The sequence below is a fragment of the Lissotriton vulgaris genome, chromosome 3_1 (genome assembly GCF_964263255.1).
Source record: "Lissotriton vulgaris chromosome 3_1, aLisVul1.2, whole genome shotgun sequence".
In the NCBI taxonomy this organism is placed as follows: Eukaryota; Metazoa; Chordata; class Amphibia; order Caudata; family Salamandridae; genus Lissotriton; species Lissotriton vulgaris.
This window is the reverse complement of record NC_141689.1, coordinates 574,709,581-574,737,265: the sequence shown is the minus strand read 5'-3', so window position 1 is coordinate 574,737,265 and position 27,685 is coordinate 574,709,581. Positions and strand designations below refer to the sequence as shown.

The 27,685-nt window shown below is 43.6% G+C and overlaps 1 protein-coding gene across 2 annotated transcripts in view; it reads left to right on the top strand.

The window, feature by feature from the left end:
• EDIL3 (EGF like and discoidin domains 3) overlaps nucleotides 1–27,685 on the top strand; it is a 1,521,395-nt gene that overhangs the window by 1,176,487 nt on the left and 317,223 nt on the right. For both annotated transcript variants that reach the window (XM_086960856.1, XM_086960857.1), the window contains one exon: nucleotides 9,358–9,542. In XM_086960856.1, coding sequence (XP_086816982.1) covers nucleotides 9,358–9,542 — 185 coding nt within the window. The remainder of the gene's footprint in view (nucleotides 1–9,357; nucleotides 9,543–27,685) is intronic.

The following is a 27,685-nucleotide window of genomic DNA, read 5'->3' as shown; positions in this document are numbered from 1 at the left end:
CTTGCACCATACCTCACCTATGGTGGCCATCTTGGAGGGGAGCCCCTGCCTGTGGATAACCTATACTGACATGCATTTGTTGCAACTCTGGTGTGTCATTTTCTTGCCAGTAAATCTTTAGGTATGATGTGTTTCTTGCATGCCCTCTACTATTGATGCTGATACTATGACCTCCTCACTCTCTCTATGCAAATCTGGACTGAGATATCTGAAAGTGACCCAGCCCCGAACATTACATTCCATGCCTAACCTATGACCTGGTTAACATTTGACTCTCCAGATCCTGGAGGTTTACTAAATACTCTCCATGCACTTTTTTAGTTTGAAGGTCTGCCCACTTTGAGCCGGAACTCCTGCTAGGTCTGCCGGGACAGAGCTGCCGTGGCACTTTTCAGTCAGGCAACACACTAGCTAAGCACAGAATCTCAGTTCACGTGTTCTTTATCACGCCATCTAGTACTTGACAATGGCCCCGTTTTGGTTTATAGGTGTTGTGTGATATCTGTTAATGCCCATTATGAACCCTACTTACTATCTTCATCAAAACTTACCTAAAGTTATTTAAAACAATATGCCCCTTATCATAGTTTGATCTCACTGTTCCACCCTTTTCTTCCAGAGTAACTTTGATGCGTGTGCCTTTCCGTAAAAAGTGCTAAATATTTTCTATTGCTAATCTGGTCTACCTCATATTATCTGTTCAAACTGTAATGCGTAACCTTTAAATCTGCACTCATAATTTACTTCCCTCTCTTTACCTATCTGTTTGTATTGTGAAAATTGTATATTTTCTATTTTTCTGATGTATTCTGGTCTCCTATTACCTCTTTGATCTGTGTAATTTTTAAATCTACACTAGTAATAATATCTGAAAGTGACCCAACCCCAAACATTATACTCCAAGCCTAACCTATGACCTGGTTGTCCTTTGACACTCCAGATCCTGGAGGGTTACCAAATACACTCCACACACTTTTTTAGTTTGAAGGTCTGCCCACTCGGAGCCTGAACTGCTGCTAGGTCTGCCGGGACAGAGCTGCCGTGGCACTTTTCAGTCAGGCAACACACTAGCTAAGCACAGAATCTCAGTTCACGTGTTCTTTATCACGCCATCTAGTACTTGACAATGCCCCCATTTTGGTTTATAGGTGTTGTGTGATATGTTAATGCCCATTACGAATCCTACTTACTATCTTCACCAATACTTACCTAATGTTATTTAAAACAATATGCTCCTTATCATAGTTTGACCTCACTATTCCACCCTTTCCTTCCAAAGTAACTTTGATGCTTGTGCCTTTCCGCAAAAAGTGCTTAATATTTTCTATTGCTAATCTGGTCTACCTCATAATATCTGTTGAAACTGTAATGTGTAACCTTTAAATCTGCACTCGTAGTTTACATCCTTCACTTTACCTATTTGTTTATATTGTGAAACTTGTATATTTTCTATTTTTCTGGTGTATTCTGGTCTCCTATTACCTCTGATCTATGTAATTTTTAAATCAACACTAGTAATTTATATTACTCACTTTATCCTTTTGGTTATAATGTGAATCTTGTATATCCTTATTTGTCCTGGTTTATTCCTGCTTTCTACTGCCTCACTGATCTCTCTCTCGATCTGTCCTATCGCCACTCCTCTCAAATAAGCATGGGCCAAAAATCCGTTTCGCTCTCGAAATTTGCGGATTTTCGGCAATTTTGCAATCCGCAAATTTCGCAAAATTGCCGCAAAATTCACAAATTCGCTTGCGGATGTTTTTTTTTTGATGGCAAGCTCACTGAAGGGACCAAAGTTACAGGCACACACGGACACTGGAGACAAATCATCTGGCCCTTTACGCAGCTGCAGTGTAGGCAAAGGACTATACATTACCCAACAAGGTAGCATTTACTGGATTAGCCAGTAGAAAGTACTCCAGTGCAAATCGCAAAAAAATCTGCGAATTCACTGATTTTCTTTGAGAGTTCGCTCAAAATTAACTCATAGTCACTCTCATATAGTTTCTCTCCTTGTTGATCTCTTCTCCACTCCCACCTCTCTCTTTTAACTGCGATTTCACCTACCACCTCTTCCAATGAAATCTCCCCCATCTCCCACACCACTACCTCACTGCCCACCACTCCTCTTCCATCCTGCGCAATTCTTTTCACGCTTTATTGAAAATTCTACCTCTCTCTGACATTCTCCCTGCTCCATTCCCGTACTCCTACTCCCCTTCCCTACTTCGTACCACCCCAATCTTCCCCACACTTCTTCCTCCCACCCTTCTTTCTAACGCAGCTGACACAACATGCCTCCCCTCATTCATACTCCCTTGATGCTAGAATCACTCATCTCCAGACAAGGCCCTAACTCGTGGTCCATCATTTACCCCTCCAACCTTTCTAAAAATGTTAAGAAACTTTTTAAACACAAACTTCTTATACTCCACCAAGAAATACTATTTGTAAACAACTATAGCAGCCTAACCACCACCATAAAAAACAACTACATCTTCTTCACCAAACGCCTTTCTAAATGGAAAAGCATCTTTCTACGAAACCTCCCAATCACTAATTACCGCAAAATTCCCTACAGTCTGAAACTCTCCACCTCTTCTTTTCCTGGTGAAATTGACATCTCTATATTCAAATCAGGAAATATATTTTTTCAAGCGTTTGAAAAATACCTCAACATTTTTTAACACCACTTCAGCTCACTATCCCAAAACCTTATACCTACACTGATCTCTAACCTCCCTACCTCCCAACTGAAAGATACTTTCATGTCCCCACAATCCTCGACTCCCTCGCATCCATTCCCTGACTCATTAACCTTAACTGAAAATCCTGATTCCCATATCCTCTCACACCGACCTCGCTAGATCTTAATTCTATAACTATTAATGAAAGCCTCACTATCCAATCCCACCTCCTGACTACCTCGCCAACATCCTCCTCTATAGATTCTCCCACAACTCCCTCAGCCTCCTAAACTCACTCGCCTCTATCTACTCCTCCCCTTAATCCACGACCTACTCCATCCCCTTTCCCCCTGGTAACCTTTCAAAAACGCTCACATCCACACAAAACATACACCCTCCCCATTTAACACCTCCGAGCACTCCCCCAATGGCTCCTCCGATCTCCCCTACTTCTTCTCTTATAACCCCCCTCCCCATTATCTAACTAACTCTCCCAAATTCAATTCCCAGGCCATCTGTACTTCCCCAGACCCACACTTTTACTCTGGGAACCCAATCCCCCACCCCTCTATTGCGACTCTACCTCCTCACCTTAACTCCCCTCCCCCCTCCTGGCTAAAGTGCTAAATATTTTCTATTGCTAATCTGGTGTACCTCATATTATCTGTTCAAAATGTAATGTGTAACCTTTAAATCTGCACTTGTATTTTACATCCCTCACATTACCTATCTTTTTGTATTGTGAAACTTGTATATTTTCTATTTTTCCTCTTCCGCATTCCAGACCTCCTCCCCCAACCAACATGGACTCTTCACATCTCCCTCCTGATCTCCTAGCACACCTCCCTATCACACTACTTACTCAAACACTCCTCAACATTGAATTTCACCTCTCGACCCTCGTATTAGAACTCTCATCTGGTAGAAATGATGTCTCCTTCCTCACCACTAATAACCCTCCCAATCTACTCCTCAGTTGCTTCACAAAATTACCATGCTCCCTATGTCAAAGCAATCATGTCCCCCTCTCCGGCTAGAATAACTGGCTGTTATAGCTCACTCAGCACACCCCTCCGCCCGAGCCATCTTCCCCACATTGGCTTCTTAGACCATAATAAAGTTTTCCCCCTCCCCACCTCGACTTTGAAGTCGCCACCACCTAATGCATCTTTCCCTGTGATCCTAGGTATTAATAGGATCCTGTCCTCTCCTGCCTTTCCTCCCATTCTGAAAGACAGTATTAACTCATTCAGCCCTCCCCAATCCCCTGCCACCTTCCCCACCACGACCTCACTGACCTTAATCAAATCTACCCTCTCTCCAGTACCAAAGTACCAATACTCCACACTTAGAAGAATTTCCAAGTGAAACCAGTCAATGTTAGCCTATGAAAGGAAAATAAAGTTACTGGTATGTATGGTTAGAATTACTTTTCATGATTAGTACTGGGCTCAAAGATGCAGCACTGACGTCTCTCCTCCTAACAGGTGAGTAAATTGGAATTCGAAGTTCTACTGATTTTATAGAAATATTTTAAAGTTCCAAAACTCCACACTTAGAAGAATTTCCAAGTGAAACTCTATGGAAGGAAATTCACTTAGCAGGTAAGTAGTGTTATTGTTACCCTTTCTTACTCAGTGGTGGATCCTGGATCCAGCACTGCTGCATCTCCTGTAAACAGTTGAAAAAATGCATTTAAGTCATATAGGAGAATTTTAAAGAATATTTTTAGTTTGTGAAAACAGACAGTAACTTTTCTGGTGAAAACCAGGCAATGGATTCCTATGGAAGAAAATACAAGTTACTGGTAAGTACAGTTAGAATTACTTTTCAGGTTCTGCGCTGGGCTGAAAGATGCAGCACTAGGTTCTCACCTGATAAAAGGTGAGTAAATCGGAATTCGTTGGTCGGATGATATTAGAGGAATATTTTAAAGTTCCAAAACTCCACACTTAAAAGATTTTCCAAGTGAAACCAGTCAATGTTAGCCTATTTAAGGAAATTCAAGTTACTGGTAAGTATGGTTAGAATTACTTTTCAGAATCAGTACTGGGCTCAAAGATGCAGCACCGAGGTCTCTCCTGATAACAGGTGAATAAATGGGAATTTGTAGTACATCCAGTAAGCGCCACAGAGCTGCGTAGCAGAGAGATGTAAAAAGGGGCACAGCCTGCACCTCCTCTCTGCAACACAGCACAGTGGCGCTTCCTGGAAGCACCTGGTGGGCTACTTGACCCCCATGGTCCCTCAAGTTTGATGTAGAATTTTTTCCCCAACTTAAAACGCGCCACAGTGCGTGTTTGCACACATCACGTCAGGCCCGGTCCCCTCCCTTCACAACTGTGTAAATGCGCCCTGTCACCGTTCTAAGTTGAGAGATTGGGTCCCTTTCAATCCTAAAGGTCCATACGGTCAAACTAGCCCACTAGGTACCTCCAGTGCGCCACAGAGCTGCGTTGCATAGAGGTGTAAAAGGGGCGTGGCCTCTGAACACCTGTCTGCAACACAGCTCCCTGGTGCATACTGGAGATACCTGTTGGGCTAGTTGACCCCTCAGGGACCCTCAGTATTGAAAGAGAATTAATTCCACAACTTAAAATGCGCCACAAGGTGCTTTTGCACAGTGGTGAAGGAAGGGGGCGTGGCCTGAGGTGATATGTCTGAAAACACACCCTGTGGCGCGTTTTAAGTTAGAGAATTAATTCCTCCTCAATCCTAGGTGTCCCTGGGGGCCAACTTACTGGAGGTACCTGGTGGGCTAGTTGGCCCCCAGGTACCCTCAGTATTCAAGGGGAGTTATTTCCCCAACTTAAAACGAGCCACATGGTGTGTTTGCACACTTATCACCTCAGGCCCAACCCCCTACTTTCACCACTGTGCAAATGCGCCCCGTGGTTCATTTTAAGTTGGGGGATTAAGTCCTTTTGAAGCCTGGGGGTACCTGGGGTCCAACTAGCCCACCAGGAACCTCTAGTAAGCGCCACAACGCGTTTGCAGAGTGTGTTTGTGAGGGCCCGGGGCCTAGGGACGATCGTGTCTTTTATTTTTTTTATTATTTTGAAGGGGGGGCTGTGTGGCCCCCCTTCCTTTTTCTTTTTTGGGGCCCTGGGGACCCCATCCCCCAGGGCCTCACCCCCAAATTTAAAAAAATGTAACAAAAATTTACGGGAAGGGGCCGCGTGGCCCCCCTCCCATGGCCAATTCCGGGGACCCCATCCCCCAGGGCATGGCCATATCTTTAAATATTTTTATGGAGGGGGGGCTGCATAGCCCCCTCCTCAGGCCACTTAAGGCCCCGGGACACCATCCCCCGGGGCCAGCCATTGATTTTTTTTTATTATTATGGGGTAGGGGGGGCCGCTTGACCCCACTCCCGGGCCACTTATGGCCCTGGGGACCCCATCCCCGGGGCACGGCCTCTCGTTGGGGACCGTGGGGGGTTCCCCAATCCCACCACAGTCCCAGCCATCTCCCCACCTCCTGATGGAGCTGGCAATGCTTTTCCACATGAGGAGCAACTAACATGCTGCTCCCCATATGGAAAAGCAATCTGCTTTGCTTTAATGAAGCAAAGCAGTTTGCAATGGCAGGGTGGGAGCCACGAGCCCCCCCACCCACATTTGTTAGAAGCCCCAGGGATGGCGGTCCCCGGGGCTGGGGGGCCTCAGAGCCCACCCAACCCCATTTTTTTGTAGCCCCAGGGGTGGCGGTCCCCAGGGCGGGGGAGCCTGAGAGCCCCCCACCCAATTTTAATAAGCCCAAGGGGGTGGCGGTTCCCGGGGCTGGGGGGACCTGCTGGGGGGGCCTGAGAGCCCCCCATACACAATTTAATAAAGCTCCAGGGGTGGTGGTACCCGGGGCTGGGCGGCCCCTCTGGGCCCCCCTTTACATATAATGCATTGCCCCTGGGATTTGGACCCCCCTGAGGCTCAATACCAATTAAGCGCTTAATTTATTTTTATCGGCAGGATGCGCGGATCATGGGGGAACAGGAAATTTTCAACATCCCCACAATGGTACATGGGGGGGGGGGCGCGATGCACTCATGTTGTTGTAGCGAATATCATGCATGATTAAAAGAAACAATTTTGGACACATAACTTGTGTCACTAACACACCCATTTCTCAAACATGACATGATAAATAACTTGATCATATGTAGCGTGCAAAAGCAATTGCGCTATGGACTTTCAATTTCCTCAAGTTGACAAACGTATACAAACATGCTGTCATTATGAGATCTATGTTCTCTGACTCAGTACTCCTAACAGCATTTTCCTCATCTTCTCATTCTTTTATCAGTGAATCCAATCCTTAAAGGTGAAGACTTTGGGCCTGAATACGACTTTGTCGGTCCTACACCGCCATAACCGTGGTGTGACGACCTGCCGGATTAGAAGTTAAATCCTGATTTTGTGGGCGCTCCTGTGGTGGTCTGACTGCGGAGGTCTGCTAGGCTCATAATAGAGCCTATCATGCAGACTGCCACAGTTAGAACGCTGATTGCACCTTCCTGCACGGTGTGGCATATGTATTCTTTCTGCATGGTATATGCCATACTGTGCAGGAAGGGGGTGGAAATCCAGGGGGGCACTACATGTGCCTATCGTATGCACCCTCAGGGCCAAATCCAGCAGGGGGCCCTCTAAGTTCCAATTGGTACCATCCAGCCACCCTTTTCATGGCGGGTTCACTGCCATGAAAGGAGCAGTGAAATGGCAATTCACAATATGCTAGGCGTGGCAACTGCAGCACCACCAATATATTTCTGCCGGTGAAAGACCACCGGCCCAGCGGGATCTTTGATACTGGTGGTACCAGCGGTCTTGTGGTGGTCCGACTGCCGTAGTCTTAATAATGCAGGCGGTCCCACATTGTGGCAGTTGGTGGAACACCACCACTGGTTAGGAGCGTTAAACTCGTAATTAGCCCCTTCATCGGAGATAACAACAAAGGTTGTGTGCAACCAGCTAGCAGTAGACAAAACTTTACTTCAGCCCAACATATATGTTCAATGACCACATCTTCTACTTCAGATCTTCTAGATCCCCTTCAAGCTGATACTAATTCCAAAGCCTCATCAGACTTGTGACCTCTATAAATTTAACAATAATTTCATGAACAATTTACAACTTTAATAAGCCCTTAGTATTTACTTATTTTAATATCATTATTTTATTATAGTATACATCCTGGAATCCTTCTTGTACGATTAACTGTATTGTGTCGTGATTGAGCTAGTCTTTTTGTTTTTAATCTTCATAGATTCTCAGTGAAAACATTCTTGCATTTTAGATTTTTTTGTCTAGACATTACACTGTCTCCTTCTGAACTGCACTGAACTGCATTGAATTATTGATATTGCCACCTGCTTCTCAATCACGTCTTGATTCCAAACAGTGAACAAATGGTTTCTGAGCACAGTCTGTGCGCTGTGAAAATAGAAATGGCTGACTGAACATTAAGTATCTTATCTTCTTTGAGGGTCAGTTACTAGCTCACAGATCACACAAAATATAAGCCTGCAATGCTGGAAATTAAATTGGAAATGTTTGCATCTCTAGCCAAGATTGTTTTAGAAATGAAATTCCTAAAACTATGTCAAAGAAGATAAGTACACCTAAATCATTATAATAGTGGATGTGTTTTTCTGTTTGAGATATGTCAATATCTGCTTAAAGTAAATTGGTAATAGACCAGTTGACAATAAACTTTTCAAATACATTTTTAAAGCTGTGCAATTGTACTAATAATATGATAGAGTTTGATATTGGAACCCTCAACTGCAGCATAAATATCTCCGATGACGTTTTAAAAGCAATTGATTATGTTGTTGAATAATAAGATGACATTCCATGAGCACCCTCTACGTCGGTTTTCTTAAACTTTAGGACTTGGGGTGTGGGGTTACCTCTGCAGATTAACGCTGAGAAATGGCAAGGTCTTAATCATAAGCAATATATTTATCCTGTTTGTGAAAAAGTATATTTTTTAAACTAAATGTTATCTTCATCTATCCCTTTCTATTAAACATTACATTTTCGCATTTACTTCGAATTTTTACTATAACATATACCTCTCAAGCTTTCCTGCATTTATAACCCTCCAACAGCATATGGTGGTCATAAGATTATTACATTTTTTCTCTAAATGCAGATTGGTTGATTTTGAATGACAAATGTCAGTGTTTTAATATATACCTATGTTGATCTCTTGACAAGATTAATATCAAATTTGAAATAAACCTGAACTTAAAACTTGAAATGGACGAGTAATACAAATCTGAAGGTCCCACTACAGATTTTCCCTTCAGCTCAAGCACACCTTAAAAAGATCACATTCCCTGCACTGCTGATCTCGCTGATCAGATTTTATCAAAAAGGCTTCAATAAATAGCCATGAATTGGATCATGCACTAGCCATCTCTCCCCAGACATAGAAGTGTTGAAGACCTTTCCGCTGTGTGGAAATTGTTTCTCTTATTATATTCTGCAAAGAGCAAGCTTTCATGACATCTAATCTGTTTCACCAGCACAGGAAATTTAATCTAGACTTTACTCAGTGGAAGATAGAGCATTATATTAAACATTAGCCTTGAAAAAATAAATACAACTCTTTTGTCAATGTAATAATTCCTATAATGGATCCTTTTGAAATTTTGTTTCAGGCTGTTCAGAGCCCCTGGGAATGAAATCGGGACATATTCAGGATTATCAGGTTTCTGCGTCCAGCACTTTCAAAACACTGAACATGGATATGTTCACCTGGGAACCTCGCAGAGCTCGGCTGGACAAGCAAGGCAAGGTGAACGCCTGGACATCTGGACGCAGCGACCAGTCACAGTGGCTGCAGGTAAATTTCTGACAACTCATTTCATCACAATGTTGCTTCTGTTTTTCATGGCCAAGGCTTGCTATGGTGTGTCTCTTGTCCTGTGTGGGTGATTGTGTTAGTAAAGTTAATGCTGTGCTGTTTGACTGTTATGATCCCTAGTACACAGGTTTAACTCTTTGTTTTGTGATGTTGTGCACAGAAGGTGTTTAAATGTGGCTGATGCATTGACCTTTCAAATGGTAAAATCCACTCAAGTTTCCAGAATCAGCAACTTAAGAATGTATTCTGTATTGTACCAAATCATATGAAAATGTAACTTATTTACATATAACGCATTACAATTTTAATTGATGATAGCTTGGAACCCTGATCAAAAGTTATTATTTATAATAAGCATTCAATGGTGTTACTGGTTGGCATTTATGTTGAGTGGGCTGTCAGTTGTTGAGGAGAAAACAGGTTTGCTCACAGCATGTAAAAGGCAATTGGGAATTTATATATAAATACTGTCATATTTATGATTTATGTTGTAAAGGTTTGGTTCCACCAACAATTTAATTGGCAGAAGAATGTGCTGTAGCAGCAGGAATTGTTTATAATTTAAACAGCATCAGGGCAAATTCCCCACCGCTCAATGTTGCAATGGATCTTTGACATTGTTTCAGAAAATCACTAATCTATTTTCAGTCAATAATGAGAGTTTGGTATAAGTTAGATTGCTTTGGTATAAGTTAGATTGCTTTATTCATTAAATACTTTAGTAAAAATTATTTGTTAGTTCAAAAGTTAATTCATATTAATCTTGATCATCAATTATATGAACAGAAATCAATAATCAATATTAGTTAATCAGATAATTAAAGCAGGTTATATAAAGGAAAAAATCCCTTTTGTAGTAATGAGTAGAAAATGGTGTCAGTCAGAACCCATAACGAGTTCTAGTTCGAGAGACTGAGAGCAAAGTATAAAGCTTCAGCATTAAAGTCAACCTGCATTGGCTGCGCATAGAATCTAGGTCCAAATTCAAAGCTCTATGCTTTATGCACGGTATCAAAGTTGGAAAATCCCCTCACTATCTATCCACTTTAGTCCATCAATATTGTCCCTCCCGCACTCTTAGATCCTCCACTCAATGCAGATTCTCTGTCCCCCGTTTCAAGCGTGCTAGAGTTGGTGGGCGCTCTTTTTCCTACTTGGCGCCCTCGCTCTGGAACTCGCTTCCCATCCCTCTGCGGTCTGAAACATGTTATCTTAAGTTCCGCAAAGGAGTGAAAACCTGGCTGTTTTCTTTGTAAGCGCCGGGAAACCCACGGGTAGCTGCGCGCTTAATAAACTCATATATAATAATAATAATAACTCAATAGACCAAAATAAATAAATAAAAACAGAACTTCTCATGAAAAGAGTTCAAGAAACTCAGTAAAGCCTCGGAGCAATGAGACATAAAGTCTCGGTCTGGGTAAATGGATCTGGATAAGTGTCTGGAAAAGAGTGCTGACCTACTCTAGGAACACACACTATTATAGACAACAAATGTTATCAATGTTGCAGCTTGCGATCGCCATCCTTCTACAGCCAGCCATTCATCTTGCAATGCTCTCATGGGAACAGGATCACTTCTTCTCTTTTCAAAGAAATACGATAGTCCACAGAGAGCAAGTTTGAGTTTGCAACTAAATTATATCAATTCTAAGTTTCAGAATAGGTCATTCTCCCATTTAGGTCTACTTTCCCAGTTGTAAACTACATTTCTATCCTTCCAATATATTAAATATATTCAAGTGTTTAAAAATGGTCTATGTAGAAATTTAAATATCAATATAACAAAAAGAAAAACATTTAGCACAGCAACCATTCATTTTAAGAATGCTGTATCTCATATATGAACTCTTCATTACCCCATTAAAGACTAATGTCTAATCATTTGTTAACAGTGATCTTGTGTAAATAGAAGTATTCTTTGAAAATATATGAAAACATTTTTGCAACTTGTATATAGTATGAAAAGATCAAAAAATAAACATGTTATGCACATAGTCAAGTTAGCTTGTTAGGCAAATCTGCCTTAGCTATTTGAGGCCTAATACAAATAAATATGACTGACTATTAGAAATGTATACATTTAAACGCATTTTATTTTCATTAACACCTACACTACGTTAGTTCTGCACATTCATTGTAAGTTATATAATGTTCGATATTTTTAGAACCACACTGATGGCACTTAGTGATATGTGCTTCGTTCAGTGAGGTGCAGCTTCATATGTTTACACCAAATGGTTTTCTAGAAGGCTACAGGGGTCTCCACCAACTCTCATATCAGTCACGGTAATGTAAAAATGAAGGTAGGTGGGCGAGTCATACATGCAGTGGCATGCCTCTATAGTGATCTACAACACAAGACAGACCCACCAGTTCCTGCACTATGGGAATAATGGGAAGCGGATGCTGGTCAGGAGTTCACTCATAAAGTGTGCACATGCTTCCTTGACCCCTTCCATGCTCATGACAAGATCAGCTTGTCATGCCGTGTCGTGTGCTTAGGACGAGCTGACCTTGTCATGAACAATGGTAAATCTGATTCTTCAGCACAGGAGGGGAATTCCCTTAGCACTGATGTGGTTAAGTTAAAAAGATCTCCCTCAAAACACATCTCAAATACATAAAATGTAACTAACTGCACAGCACCAACCTGATGGCCCAAGGGATAAGCGTAGGTTTCTGGGTTCAACATGGACCTGCCCAGGGTGTTACAAGATCAACCCACACTTCATTCAAATGGTATGGCATTGCCCAATTATCTTGGATTACTGGGAGTTGATTATGACCCATAAATCCGATATGGTGGGGAAGCAGCTAACTTGAGCGGCACCACATTGCCTATTGAGCTGACCAAGAGGAAAAAGTGCACTCACAATATGCACAGATTTATCACCTTCCTCTGGCACTTGCCAAACAGCAAATCTCTATGTCATGAACGTGTTCAACCTCTCACCCGTTAGCAACCTCTCACCCATTAGGGCACAGGCTGCAGGACTAAAAGAAAGGTGCATATGTGGAACTCGAGATCCCAAGCACAATACAACTACTCCACTGTGCGACCTCACACCCACTGCAATGGGAAGGGTACCTGGACATCTGCGAAAATAAAACAGATGAGACCGCCCCGAGTGCCCTCCCCCATGGTATTTCTAAATTGCATGTGGTCTCGCAGGATCTTGAGACCTGGACTGTCAGTGGTGACAAAGACTGCTGAAGAATCGAGTAAAATGAGAAACAATGGGATAGGCCTTGTCTGTGATGAAGTGGGTGTCTCATATTGGTTTTCAGTTCCTTAATCCAATGATAAATGTAATCCTCATTCATTTTTGCGGATGTAAACTTCATCTTGCCACGTTTTTTGTCACCAAAACTGCAAGAATTTACCCAATGTTAATTGTTTTTCCGTAAATTGAAGAACTCTGCTCACACTCCAGAAAACATGCCCGTGGCTCAAAATACAAACATATTTTTGTTTAGTTGATGCACATTATATATTAAATACGCGCCGTCAATGCCTACAGGTATGTCGTTATTGTAAGAAGATGAGCAAACACCCAAATACATTCACACTATTTATTCAGTGTCTGTGTGAAATCTGCTTTTTTCATGTATCCTATGTCTGTGCACTATTTGTTATTCACTAAACTACTGGTGCTGCCTTGCACCAACTCTGCAAGCTTTTTGATTTTTTTTCCTGGTCAGCAATGAAAACACACATATTACATACAGAGTATTTCCTGCACATGCATACAATTATGTATCAAAAGGCACCCATAGTCTTGTACATCAATAAGCTATTCGATATTCTAACATATCCAGATCATCTGACAATTATAAATATCCACAGTTCGCTACCATATAGCATATTTAGCACATTTTTATAATCTCAACATCTGCTATATCAACCTTCCACTACATTTCTGTAAATGGATATTGCAAGCTATCATATGCGATTAAACATTGTAATGTCGTTCATCTATCCACATGTGTTGCTTGAAGGTATTGTACTAGAGGTTCCCAAAAGTCTCTGGGTCTGGATGTTTGCGGTAATTCTTCCTCATAAACCTCTAGTGTCTCTTTACAGTATAACATATCAGTAAGCCAGTCTTTATGTCTGAGAGGTCGTTTGCTACCCCACCAACTCTGCAAGCTTAGGGAATAAAATACCAGCACCACAAGCTTGGAGGATGGTTCAATTTTGTATTAGGTTGTTGTTTGTCTAGAAGGATTTGAGAAATGACTTGAGGCTGTCCTTGTCTCTTTCCCTGTAAAGGAAACTTCAATCACGAGGTGAGTCGATCAGTATTATGATAAAAAAGATGCCTCTGTTTTCTGCCAGGTAGTCAGTAGAAAAGGTTCGCCCTCTGTGGTTTAAGTCCCGCATTTCTAATCTCAACAGTAAGGTATTGGAATCAGGAGGAGAATATTGAGTTAATGAGTTTGCAGTTAAATGACTGCCTTTGGTTAAACGTAATCCCCTCTCTCATGCTTTCTAATCCAACAAGTTGGAGATTGTCATTAAGAAAATAGTAAAGGAAATGGTATGGAGCATGGGCAGAAGTCTTGGGTGAGGAATGATATAAAAGTTGATTTGGAAATTGTGGACTCACAGTTCAGGAGGGTAGCTTTATGCTGATTCTGTTCAGGACAACTCGTTTGGGATACTGATAAAGGAATGTATTGTAGGGTCTGTGATCACAGAACTGTTGGGTATAAACAGTGCATATGAGCATAGATGAATACCTTGAAGTATTGGGGTTGGTGAGAATGTTGGGCACCTTAGGAAACAGTATGTGCGACCTCACACCCACTGCAATGGGAAGGGTACCTGGACATAGGCTTGAGGTGAGTTGACCGTAAGAAGAGTGTGCTTGCAAAAAAAGTACTGGAGAGCCTCGTTTGCAGACTTTGCATTATCTCACAGACATGATCGTGCTTCAGATTTATGGTACCAGTCCACTTAGGAGCTTGGATAGGAGATGTGTGATCTAGTCATTATTAACCTGTTAACCGCTGCTGTAATTCCGCTGCGGTGCAGGCGTTTCCGTGCGCCGGCCGGGCCGCGTCGGCCATTGGCCCACGCAGCACTGGGGAGGTAGTGCTGCCGTCGGCCAATGGCCGACTGCAGCAATTAAAGTGTTAAAAGGCTGTAATGATGTATGAGGCAAGTAAACACACCGTTCGTATGAACCAAGTCTATGGATATTTACAAGTGGGAACCTAGAGTGAATTTGAGGGTGCGGTATGTTTTAATATTAACCTCAATTTGGTATTTAAAAGTGTAGAATTATAGTATACATTCTTTACGCTTCATTAGAAATGTTTCAAGGAGACGTTGTTGCTGTACCTGGGATTTTTATTTCTCGTATGCAGTCTTTTATCACATTAATGAAACATAAGCCAACATGTGATTCTCCTCTTAGTACCCAGTAATCTTGAAGCTTTCTCAAGACTGAAACATTATGTACACTTAGTTCATCAAATAGAATTATTGGAATATATATTGTTTATCAGAAACAATATGGAAAAAAGAGAATAGGAATCCACATTTTTTAGTACATGATCATGTAAACCGCAGTCTGGTGGCACAGCTCACATTTGTATACTCTTGTGGGAGTAAATTGTGATACTACACAATTGTGAAATGTGGTCTGGAGGCAGTATTTGATGCAGAGTAGTGAGACATTAGAGATTGTACCATGATTTTTGTGTTCATTGAGACTGAAAATAACAAGCAGAATGTACTGTTGCAGAAGGGTATGTCCTTACTAAAAAAAAGTAGACCAGCTCTAAGGACCCGAGTATGAGAGTTTGAGATCAGGCCGTTTATCACTGATTAATGTCTCTGGGCTGGCCCGCTGGGCTAAGGTCTGATATGAATCTCACTTTGTTTTAGGTTTGGTGGCCAGAACACCATCGCACAAGGAACCTGTAGGCAATTGATCTCGAGAAGCAGGTCCCATAAGGGACGGCTGCAATTTAACCCTTTGAGGTACCACTCGGAATAATGGAAAAAAGAGATAGTAATATGTCACATTAGGCTTAAACAAGTGTTCATCAAGTTGACCTCTCATTTAGTTGACAGCACATGCAATGCAAAATCATTCTTGCCTGCTGATGGACACAAGTTCAACAGATTTTCCTTATAGTTTCTAAAGTTACACAGGACATGCTGCCATGGCATATGTTTAGTTTCCCACTTCCTTCAAGGTACTTTTTGCTTAAACAGGAGAAAGCAAAAGCTATGGGACATACATCAGAAACAAAAATACAGATTTAAATGATAGGATGCTTGTGTAATAAAAAATACATGGGTGACAACAGTTTAGGATTAGCCAATGAAACACACACTTTCAGTACTAAGTAGCAATCTTCTATTTATTAGCAGTGGTGACTGCCTCAGAACGGGGGTGGTGAGGCGGGGGATGAAAAAATATAAAAAATAAACATACCTTCGCCGCACATCTCTCTTCTGTCCTTGCCAGCGCTGGAACCACCCAGGCTCCCGACTCTCCCAGACAATCACAATGCTGCAGGAGCAGCGTTGTTATTGGTCTGAGCGGCCTATTTGGTAGCTAAGGCAGTATCTATGAGGCTGGGCATGTACTCCACTAGGCTGTGGAACACAGAAAAGAGGAGAACATGTCAAGGGCACATGATTGTTTGGCCAACACCAGAGGGACGGCCAAGCCGTCATACGCACTTAGGGTGTGGAACAGGAGCCCATATTACCATCGATGCCCAGGCTGCTGGCGCAAGACGCCTCTTAGTTCCCATTCTGAATAATTACCAAAATAAAGAGACGGGCGCTGGAAGCAGGAATCAAGAACAGAGTTTAATTCTCATGAGGAGAGCCTGTCATGTCAGACACGAAACAAGGTGCCATCGGGAGGTGCTCTAACAAGTGAGCTGAGACTCTGTCTTTTATACTTTACAAAACACTTGGCATTACAGTCACAGCTTTGTGAAACAAAGAAAAGACAACCCCATAATCCTCGTGTCAATCCTACCCCACATGTGTTCACAATAGGGACCCTTGACCTGCTGATAAGAGAGGGGGCAATGACGCAGCTGAATGTTCCGCTGATTATTAGGATGTGTGCGCCTGATCGTAGCCCAGGGGGTGGGGAGGCCAGGATCAATAGTGGGTCCTTTGAAGAGGAGTGACTCCATACAATAAAGGGCAGTAAACAGTGTCTCCCGGCTTAGGCGATGGCCTCGGACATGTGTGGACAGTCCATCGCGGAGGGAGGGTTTGCTAACAGAGGGGTTATTCATGAAAGGAAAGGAGGTGTTGGTCAGGCGCGGCCGTGACTCCCAAGGACAGGGTCTTGCAGAGGAGGAAGGTTTATGACTTGTCCATGTGAGGGAGAAGGAGGGGGTCAGGGTGCGCGCAGGGTCAGAGTCGCACAGAGAGAGAGAGGTCTTATGACCCGTACATGAGAGAACAGGGGCAGTCAGATACAGCTGGGGGGCTATGTCAGCTGAGGCGAAGGATGCTTCTTCAAGAGGGAAATGGGGGGGGGGTGCCTGGGTCAAGCAGGAGGGTTGCCTTTCATAGCAGGGTCGCGCAGAGTGCTGGGTTTCATGGTCTATGCATGTGAGAGTGGGAGGGGGGTGCTCAAATGCGCGCAGGAGGGAAGCCAGTGATTCTAATGAGTGGGCAAGAGGCCAAGGTGCCTAAAATGGCTGTCATGTACATATGGGCACAGGCTTTTACTGGCGGAGTGATACGGTCAATATTTCAGGGTATACGTGGTGCCTACAGGGAGGGGGACGGGAGAGGGCAAATGAACGCTGCTTATGTACATCAATTTTTCTATTTTCCACAGTCGCCCCTTTTTACATAACAGAGTTCATTTTTCTAATTGATGGGGGTATATATAAACAACAAAGTTCATTTTCCTATCCCTCCTAGTTAAGGGGCGTACATATAAACATGTGGTTGATGAAATAGCATTTGTCAATACTAACATATTGCACAAAAATCATGAACAGTTGATGTGATGGGCAGAATGCAGCACATAGGAAATTGCATTTGTCGAGTTCCTATCATTTCAAAAGCACTACATAGCATAAATGTTTCTGACTTAAAAATGTGACCAATGAACATTTTGACCAAGCAGTTGAGGGCGGAATCAGTTCAATATACAAGATCTCTTCGTCACAGTGTCTTTTAGCAGTGAGCCATCACTGGTAGGCTCTAGTCCGTGTCCTTTCGTTGGCGCTGTTGAGCACCGGCGGTGGAGCTATAGGTCCAGCTCGGGTCTTATCCTTACGCGTTGCAGGGTGCAGTCAGTCCTCTGCTGTTAGACCACAGTCCTGTTCCCTAAACAATCCGTTTAGCGGCGCCTTATGCTCGGCACCTATATTTCCGTGGCAACACCCTATTCCCACCTGAATGCCGTTCTTCCTTTTGGCGTGAAGTCACATGGAAAAGAGGGTGTGTGTTGTTCAAACAGTCGATAGGAGAGAGAAGGAGTTGGGTCAGAGTTCCTGGGACACACAAAAGAGACCAAGGGAGCAAAGGATAACAAGCAGGCAGGCCCATCAATCGGGCCCAAAGAAGGGGGACGGAGACTCCAGGCACACGTGGGTTAGCAGACGGAGGGCTTCAGGGCAGCCCGTCAAGTTTCATTTTCCACGTTTGAAATTGCTGTCTCGTCCCGCATCTTGTTGCTCTGCAGCTCCACCTTTGGTCGAGGTCACACGTGTCTCAAGATCTGCAGCCAGGCTGTACGTCACGTCCAACCCTTCTCCTTCGGTGGTCGTGAATCTTTGAATAGGTACAAAACAAGCTTTTAGAGAACTGGCAGACGAAGACATTTATGCATGTGAATTCCTCCCTTAATCCTACGCATTTGGGAGATACGCTCATCGGTCACAGTCAGAGGTCTATTACCAAGCAGTGCATATGTCGGCATTCCTACTGAGTTCATGCCAAGTTTATTCATCGTCCTATTTATAACTCAAGTGAGGATAAATAAGATTCCCATCAACTGTGCATTTCATCATATTCAACATTTCGGAACATTTCCCTTCAAGGCTGGCTAACCTTTTCAAACAGGGCGGGGGCGCTATCATCGAGAGTCAGGTAAAACAGGGGTTTCTCGAGGGACGACAGTTACTCATGGTCATCATGTTTATATCCGGGACAGCAGCTGGGGTCTATCAAATGGGGCGGGGATGCTTCGGGTGCTCGCGCTTGGGTGCAAAAGGGGGTGGGGCAATCTGGGCATTGGGGGTCAATCTAGACGTTGGTGTTCGTCTCTGATGAACAGAAAAATAAGGTGCCATTGACATACAGTTCCCCTATAAAAGGCCAAATTGGGGGACCTTAGTCGTCTTACCTGTCCTTTCCTTCTCAGCCAATTCGAGTTCATTCATTTTTGCAGAAAGGAGAGGTAGTAATATGGCGAGATACAATCATTTTAGTTTCGGTCAATTTCGCTGAACACCTTCGCGCTCAATAAGTATCCAATCAGGCTGGTGCCAGTGAGGCACGGTTTTACCATAAAAAGGAAGAGGAAATAGGGAGACTCTCAGAGAGTGAGAGTCGTCCGCAATCTAAACGAGCCATTTGGTACACGTATGACATGTAGAGAGAGAGAGAGAGAGAGAGAGAGAGAGAGAGAGAGAGAGAGAGAGAGAGAGAGAGAGAGAAAGGGAGAGAGATATAGAGAGGAAAAAGGTGGGATAGAGATAGAGAAAGACAGAGAGATGTGTACAAAAATAGGTCATTTAGTGCGTTCACAACACAGAACAGCAGGGGGTCAGGTAACGGAGAGACGCAAACAAAGGGAGAACATAAACCCCTACAGCACATACACACGAACTCAGACAGAGGAAGACAGTACATGTATTACATATATATAAGACATTCACGACAAAACACAAAACAGTTGGCCAACAAAATCTATTTTTTCTTTTTTTTTTATATCCTTCATGTCTTTACTATCCTATTTATCTTCGTGCTTAGTTCTTTTTACCTTTCCCTCCTTTTCCCTCTCGCTTGTTATTTCTGCGAGCGTTCTCAATTGCCAATACTTACACCTCGGTCAGTCGATCTGAAATTAACCTGGTCGCGCTATTTACCCATGGTTGGATCTTAAACCATTTTTCAGTTCCTTCCTTTGGTGGGAAGTTCTCCAGGCTGAGGCAACGGCAAGTATTGATCGGGAGAACAGTCAGACAGCTTGGCTAGATCTATAAGAGTGTGAGAAGGGGGGCAGTACATTTTGAACATCAGCATCATTTCTAACTTCCCAGACGGGTGGTGCCGTGGTAACCCTTACCCACACACTTTCCTTTGTCCTTTCCCTACCTAGTCAAACGTCTAGTTACATTATCTAACGTATTATTTCGAGTCAATTTTCGTCCTACAGTACCCGTCAAGTCTCTATGTCAGTCCATCCTCCCAGTTGCTATGTCCTAAGGAGGAACAGTCATGTTTAAATCTACGTCTTTTAAAAACTTATCGTCATAAGGACTATGCTCCTATTCCCTCCTTCCCTTTTTCGTCGGTGGTTTGATCATCGTTCTCCCATACTTCAGTCAATGTTCCAACGCGACCTGCAGAAGGGAGGAGAAAGAAGGGGTGGGGGGGGGCAGCATTCAAAGCACATCAGCATGCAGTAGTCCGAAAATGATTTTACCTACCACATACTCGACCTATCTCCACGTACTGCATTTCTTTACCATCTCGGCGTATACGCCCAGAGGGACCAGTAATGTCAGATAGATAATCATTGACGATCCGCGTATCTACATGAGTTAATTGGTCGCAACCCCTTTTGTTTGTGTGCGAGGGTGGCGGTCAGGTGGCATTTCTGTGGTGTCGTTTTAAAGCGTCTAAAACCCTTTTCCGGCTGCCTGTGACACATAATGTAGCTGCTAAATATCGGGTCCTTTTTAACCTTCAGCCTTCATCATACTTTCTCGTTGCTCACAGTAGGAATACATTCAAAAATCATTAATGCAACCGCTACAACTATGCGTTCCTTTTCAAAATACTTTTAATAAAAAGTGCTGGTGTATAAATACAGGCCTACAACCCAGTGAACCGGCCACGGAGCAGATTGGAACTGTACATAGGAAGAACAAAGTTGGTGGCAGTTCATTGCATAAAGTGCAGCAGTGCAATAAAATCGTATCAAACTTCCCTACAAAGCAAGCATGAGGCATGTCAAGAATTCAGTTTTTCAATTAATTCATTAATTCATTATCCAAATGCTCATTTATTATCTGAATTACACCAATTCATTTTCCATATCATAATTGGTACCCACCCTAAGTCAGTTCATTGTCCAAACATATGATCAATATCTATATTGCTTTCTTCTCTAAGCACATAATCATTATCCATTTTATCGACTTTCATTGTCCAAAAATGCACACGTATCTCAGAGCATAAAAATTCAAGCAATCCGGGTGAACAGGGAGTTTGAAAGTTTTGTTTCGTGTATCGGCGCCATTTTGGGCGAGGTCAGGCAGGTTCCGGTATAGTCAGAATGTCTTCAATGACTCATGGTTGGACCAGAACCTTCCGTTGGCAGTTCAAAAAGTTTTTCGCAATGTGGTAACAGTCTAACAATATGGACCATCAGTTCAAAGAGTGGGGAGGGCGGCAACAATTTTCCTACCGGGTCATTCTGGCGTTCCACCGGAACTGAACAAGCCTGTACCTTGGCTGTGCTTTAGCTATTTCCAAACTGAGGCTGGCACCGGCAGGGGTGCGTCGATGTCGCGGTTCCCAGTGAGGGGGACGGGGGCGCCCATGCGGAGGGATCGGGGTGCCCCCCGGCTCTCATAGAATCTTCAAAGTTGAGGAGAGAAGGCAGGGGCGTGTGCCCGTCCCGGGCAAAAGACCGCTTTTCGATGTGGACCCTCTTTAAGCAAGAGCGTTGGGGCGTCGCTGGAAGCCTCCACCTGGAGGGAGGTGGGGGAGGCTCGTTCGCGTCACCTCCCCCTTCCAGCGACCCCGCGCCGTTCTCCGGCTCCAGTGTTTCGGTAAGGCCGTGCCAGGCGATGAAGATGGGGGGGGGGTCGGTGGCTGAGGCAAGACATCCCCCCCTTGACATGTGGCGGGACTACCTGTAACTATCCAGGCGTTGCCGTGTGGCTGGACTACCTGTCACTCTCAGGTGTTGACATGTGGCGGGACTATCTGCAACTCTCAGGGTTGTCCGACCTCGCCTTGGCTCCGGTCCTCGTCGATGGCCAGATCAGGCAAGAGAGGGGGTGGGGGGTGGTCGGTGGCTGTGGCAAGACCGCCCCCCCCCCCCGTGGCCTGCAGGGCAGCAGAAGAGGGGAAAGGGAGAGACCTCCATGATTCCTCGGGCCGTCCACCCTACAGCCTCCCCTTCCGACTGCGGCCAGCCGAGCCCTGCACGCATCGAGGCCTCGCCTTCCGGATGGGCGTAACCGCGGACCTGTTGCACTTCGGGACCTTCCGGAATGGGGGTAGGTACCTATTGGTTTGTTCCTATTTCATGTGACCGTTATTTGGGCGTGGTGGGCAATGAGGCAGACATGTTTTGGGGCAGGAATAGGCAACGGAACCTAGCTACCTCGTGGCTGCCTTGGTGTCAAGCTTGTCTTCCCTCGCCATTTTTATGTTTCTTATTGCGGGTTATTTCTAACGTTTTTTATTTTATTTTTAGCGAAGTTGATGACTCATCAGTGGCCTACTGATTTCGCTCGACTCTTTTTCTTGTATTTTTATGCCATAACCTATTATAAGCTATAGCGACTAGTCCACACTTAATGAACATGTCCTTATTAGGTGTGCCCTCCAGTGGAGCTGGATGGTTCATCTCTAATAAGCGGTCCGGGCTAAACAGGCTACCAACCAGTGGGGAGAAGATAGGCATGACGGATTACAACGGGGACAAAAGTCTGCATTACCTATCTTATCACGGCGGGCAAAGACTAGGCAGAATATTTCTATTCTCCGTTGTTTGGCGGCGGTGAATACCTCAAACGAACCAATACCGAACAATCAATGTTCGGTCAATCAAACAATCAGTGGGGAGAATAAGTGGGCACGAAAAGTTATCGTTACCTACTCTTTCTCTACCTGCAAAGAGAGACCTTGTTCTTCCCTGTTTGCAGACAAAGAATCTCCAGACAATAATCCACGAACGACAGTTCGGGAAACAGTGGGGGAGGAAGATAGGCACGACGGATTACAATGGGGACAAAAGTCTGCGTTACCTATCCTTCACTGCTTGCAAAGGGAGAGCCTGTTGTTTTCTCCGTTTGCAGACGGTGAATCTCCAGAGGGTTTCAACAAAGCGTAATACTAGTATTATCCAACAAACAATCATTTCACAATTTGTCGCATTTATGCGACCTTACCCGGACCGGACCGTGTGGGCAGTTCTTCGCCTTCCTCCTTCCAGCGCCCGATCGTTCTCTTACTCCATGTAGCATTTCTGTGGGATTCCAGTCAGGACAATAGGTCACTCGAGAGAGGTCCGTTCAGAATTGGTGAAGTTCTTTTCGATCGGCAGCCGGGCGAGGGCCCTCTCAAGGCAGGTATACTCCGATCATTTAGATGTTCACCTCATCGTCTGGATCTCTCTTACTGGACCTTATGTCACTGATGGACCCCGCGTTGGGACGCCAATTGTGGAACAGGAGCCCATATTACCATCGATGCCCAGGCTGCTGGCGCAAGACGCCTCTTAGTTCCCATTCTGAATAATTACCAAAATAAAGAGACGGGCGCTGGAAGCAGGAATCAAGAACAGAGTTTAATTCTCATGAGGAGAGCCTGTCATGTCAGACACGAAACAAGGTGCCATCGGGAGGTGCTCTAACAAGTGAGCTGAGACTCTGTCTTTTATACTTTACAAAACACTTGGCATTACAGTCACAGCTTTGTGAAACAAAGAAAAGACAACCCCATAATCCTCGTGTCAATCCTACCCCACATGTGTTCACAATAGGGACCCTTGACCTGCTGATAAGAGAGGGGGCAATGACGCAGCTGAATGTTCCGCTGATTATTAGGATGTGTGCGCCTGATCGTAGCCCAGGGGGTGGGGAGGCCAGGATCAATAGTGGGTCCTTTGAAGAGGAGTGACTCCATACAATAAAGGGCAGTAAACAGTGTCTCCCGGCTTAGGCGATGGCCTCGGACATGTGTGGACAGTCCATCGCGGAGGGAGGGTTTGCTAACAGAGGGGTTATTCATGAAAGGAAAGGAGGTGTTGGTCAGGCGCGGCCGTGACTCCCAAGGACAGGGTCTTGCAGAGGAGGAAGGTTTATGACTTGTCCATGTGAGGGAGAAGGAGGGGGTCAGGGTGCGCGCAGGGTCAGAGTCGCACAGAGAGAGAGAGGTCTTATGACCCGTACATGAGAGAACAGGGGCAGTCAGATACAGCTGGGGGGCTATGTCAGCTGAGGCGAAGGATGCTTCTTCAAGAGGGAAATGGGGGGGGGGTGCCTGGGTCAAGCAGGAGGGTTGCCTTTCATAGCAGGGTCGCGCAGAGTGCTGGGTTTCATGGTCTATGCATGTGAGAGTGGGAGGGGGGTGCTCAAATGCGCGCAGGAGGGAAGCCAGTGATTCTAATGAGTGGGCAAGAGGCCAAGGTGCCTAAAATGGCTGTCATGTACATATGGGCACGGGCTTTTACTGGCGGAGTGATACGGTCAATATTTCAGGGTATACGTGGTGCCTACAGGGAGGGGGACGGGAGAGGGCAAATGAACGCTGCTTATTTACATCAATTTTTCTATTTTCCACAAGGGAGCAAGTGCAAACCACCCTCTGCTCCCCCTGACGGCGGGGAGCCCAGCCCCACCCTGTCCAAACAGGCTGGAGTCCCGCAAAGTAAAATAAAGTAACAACATCTTGTTATTATCATTTTATTTCAATTTTCCACTGCTCAACGAGCACCAGGGCGAAGCTCCTCCACCTTAGTGGAGCAGCTGCCACTGTGTATTAGCTTAAACAAAATGGATCATCGGAATCGGACCACGAGCCAGAGATGCCGTTTTGCACATGTTTACTTTTGTAAGGTTAATCTTTTTACAATATTCTAGTCTTTTGATTGTTTTGCTTTCGTGTTTGTTTACTTGTTTTGCATTTTGCATTGCATGAGTTATGTCAATAAAAAAAACTGCAAGTAGACCTGGTCGGATGTGATAGTTATCAGATCTCATAAAAATCCACCTCGCAGGTGTCTGGAAATTATAGGCTGCAATAATTGTGTTTCATATAAAATTTGGGGAAAGATATCTGGATTTTGGTGCTTTCGGCTCTGAAGACTGCATATCTGATGAGCACAGAACCTTTTTTTTCATTATGTTCCAGCAGGTTTCACCTGCCAAATTTTAAAGATGGGTGCCAGATTTATGGTACTCCCTATTTACCGGGTGGGAAAATGTCATTCCACTTGTAATTGCGATCCATGCACTAGCAGGTGTTTGTGAAGGTATTGCAATTTAACGGTCATCTTTTGGTAAGGCTCGAGGTGGGGTAACGCTGGCCTATTTTAACATTTGATCAGTGGCACGTTCTGCGGTATTCTTGAAAGAAACAATTCAGTTGCGCCTTTAACACAACACCTAGTATGATTGCCTCACAAAAACACCAAATGTAGCGAATCATAAAATTATGCATGAGCCTAACTTCAGAAAATATTTTACCTAGTACCCTGATTACAAACTTGTGCAACGTGAACAAAAAAACAATCTTGTTTCAAAATACAATGAAGTACATTCTGCAAAAAAATCAATAAAGGAAAGCAGAAAACACTTGAGGGGGGAGCAGTCGGCGTTTTTCTCATAATGTCCAATATATTGGATTCAGTTGGAACCAATTGGTTTAGCAAGAGACAAACAGATCAAAATAGAAAGTTCAATTGCACTTGGCTTTCTTCTATGTCAAGAGGAAACATCTTCTGAAGTCGTACTTGCTGTCATGGAAACAAAGATCTTTGTTTTCTTAAACCGTGCCTTTTTATCCTTATAACATAGAAACACAACCATATATCCATATAATGCTTCCACAGATCCAGGCACTGTTTCCAGTACCTTTATCATAACTTCAGAAAGAGAAAAAAAAATGCAATTAGCCCAGTCGCTACGTGTATATATTAAACTCGCTTCATATTTTTGAAATGTGTTTGGAATCATCTAAGCATCTTCCAGTACTGTTCTTTGTAGGACGAGTTTTAAGTAAACACATGGAAGAATAATTTGTATTAAGTTGAAAGAACAGGGGGTTCCTGATTTTCTGATATATTCATGTGCAAATTACATCTAAGTTGGGCTGATTTGTCCCTCATTTGAACTCTTTCTCGGCCTTAGGGAACATTCGTAATCAAATAATGTTTCACTGGAATGTACCAATCTATTTTAAAAGGAAAAACAACTCACATTAGCCAGATCTGAACACATTAGAATTAAATAAAAAATAAAAAACCTCCAGTTCTCTTTATGAAATACTCAACAACAATCACAACAACAACATCGAAGTTAGAATGTACATTTTTGCTTTCTTTTTCACTTCGCGATCTATTGTGATAGCATTGCAGGGATTATTATTAAATTTACCGAATATCTAAGGGGTGTGTAGTGTTAGTCCACGAGGGCCAGAGCCCGGCCAGCTACAGATAAATGTACTGGTTGTTCTACATGTGATTGATTTACATAGTCGCCGTTTGTCCTGGATTTCCGGCATGGTTTCGACCACTGAGTATCAATATCTTGCACCCTTGCAATTCCCACAAGTCTGTACAGTTACTCAAGCTTTCAAAGCTTCCTTAAACATTCTATGTGGTGTGCATATGTACTTTCATGCATATCTGTGCATAACATGCATATGAATAGAAAACTTCTAATATTTCGAATATAAGGTAGTTATCTATGCATATCTAATTTATGCAGCTTTCCGGAGGGGGCATGCTTATTGCTGGCTTCTGTTAATCAAGCTGCCATTCCTTACTTGTGTTGGTTTATGTTGGTATTTATATTAGGGAGATTAGTTGCCGATGAACAGCAGAATGAGTCTTTATTGACTTGGGCCCAATCCCTAAATACAATTCCCATGGTAGGAGAGTGGTTTTGAAAGGACCAGGTCCACAAGTGAGAATTTAATTAGGTAATGGTCTGACTAAGCACAGGGCATGCCCATGAGGTTAGATACAGATAGATTGGCAGACCAAACCTGATTTGCATGCAAGTAGTGCTGCTGACATAAATCCATGTCAGCAAGTCCTCCAAAATGGTGGGCTTTTGATTGTGCTATATTGTGCTAATCTCCAATCATACAAAAAGATAGTGAGGTTAAAAAGCCCCAAAACACAGATCACTTTGTTTTAATTACCATATCGATGCCAGCAATATTACCATTTATTTGACATCTATAATGGCTTTTTAACCTCACTATCTTTTTGTATGGGCCCCCACTTAGTTTAGAAGTGCATCCCTGTTGTCAGGTGTATGCCCGCCCTCTATCAAACCAAGTTTTTAGAGGGCGAGGACTGGTCAATGACGAAGCATGACACCAGGTGGTGTGTGAGACCAGTCCTTCACTTTTTGTGAAATGCCTGCACTCACAAATTGACTAGCACTAGCACTAACGACACCCCACTGCGAGTGGCTTTATTGTGATAAACAACAATTGCATGTTCACACACACCAACACATTGCCTTGGGTTGAAAAACATCAATTCAACTTTATTTTTATGCAGCATTATTTATTTATTTTAATTACGTTTGTAATGTAGTGTGATCATAACCCTGCACATGGGATTTCAGGGTCCTTTCCACCTGCCTCGATTCTATAACACTCTGAAGGGTGAACCCTGGATGAAAGAAAGAACAATTTAACCATAGAAAAAAACGGTCCTCTTTCAGGAGAAATACCCAAACAACAGAGTCTACCCTTGAACATTCCCCTAATATTTGTATCTTCCTGGAGTTATGCCCTCCCCTGTTAAGTGCTCAATCATTCTCCAGCTAGGTTTGTGCTCTACAAATACCAACACAAACATACATTGGAGAGATAAGTATCTGAGATGACAACAACTTCAAGTTCAAGGTCAATTAGAGGTTTTAATTTTTAATTCATTCTAATCAACTAGTAAGCACAGATTTTAAAGTAT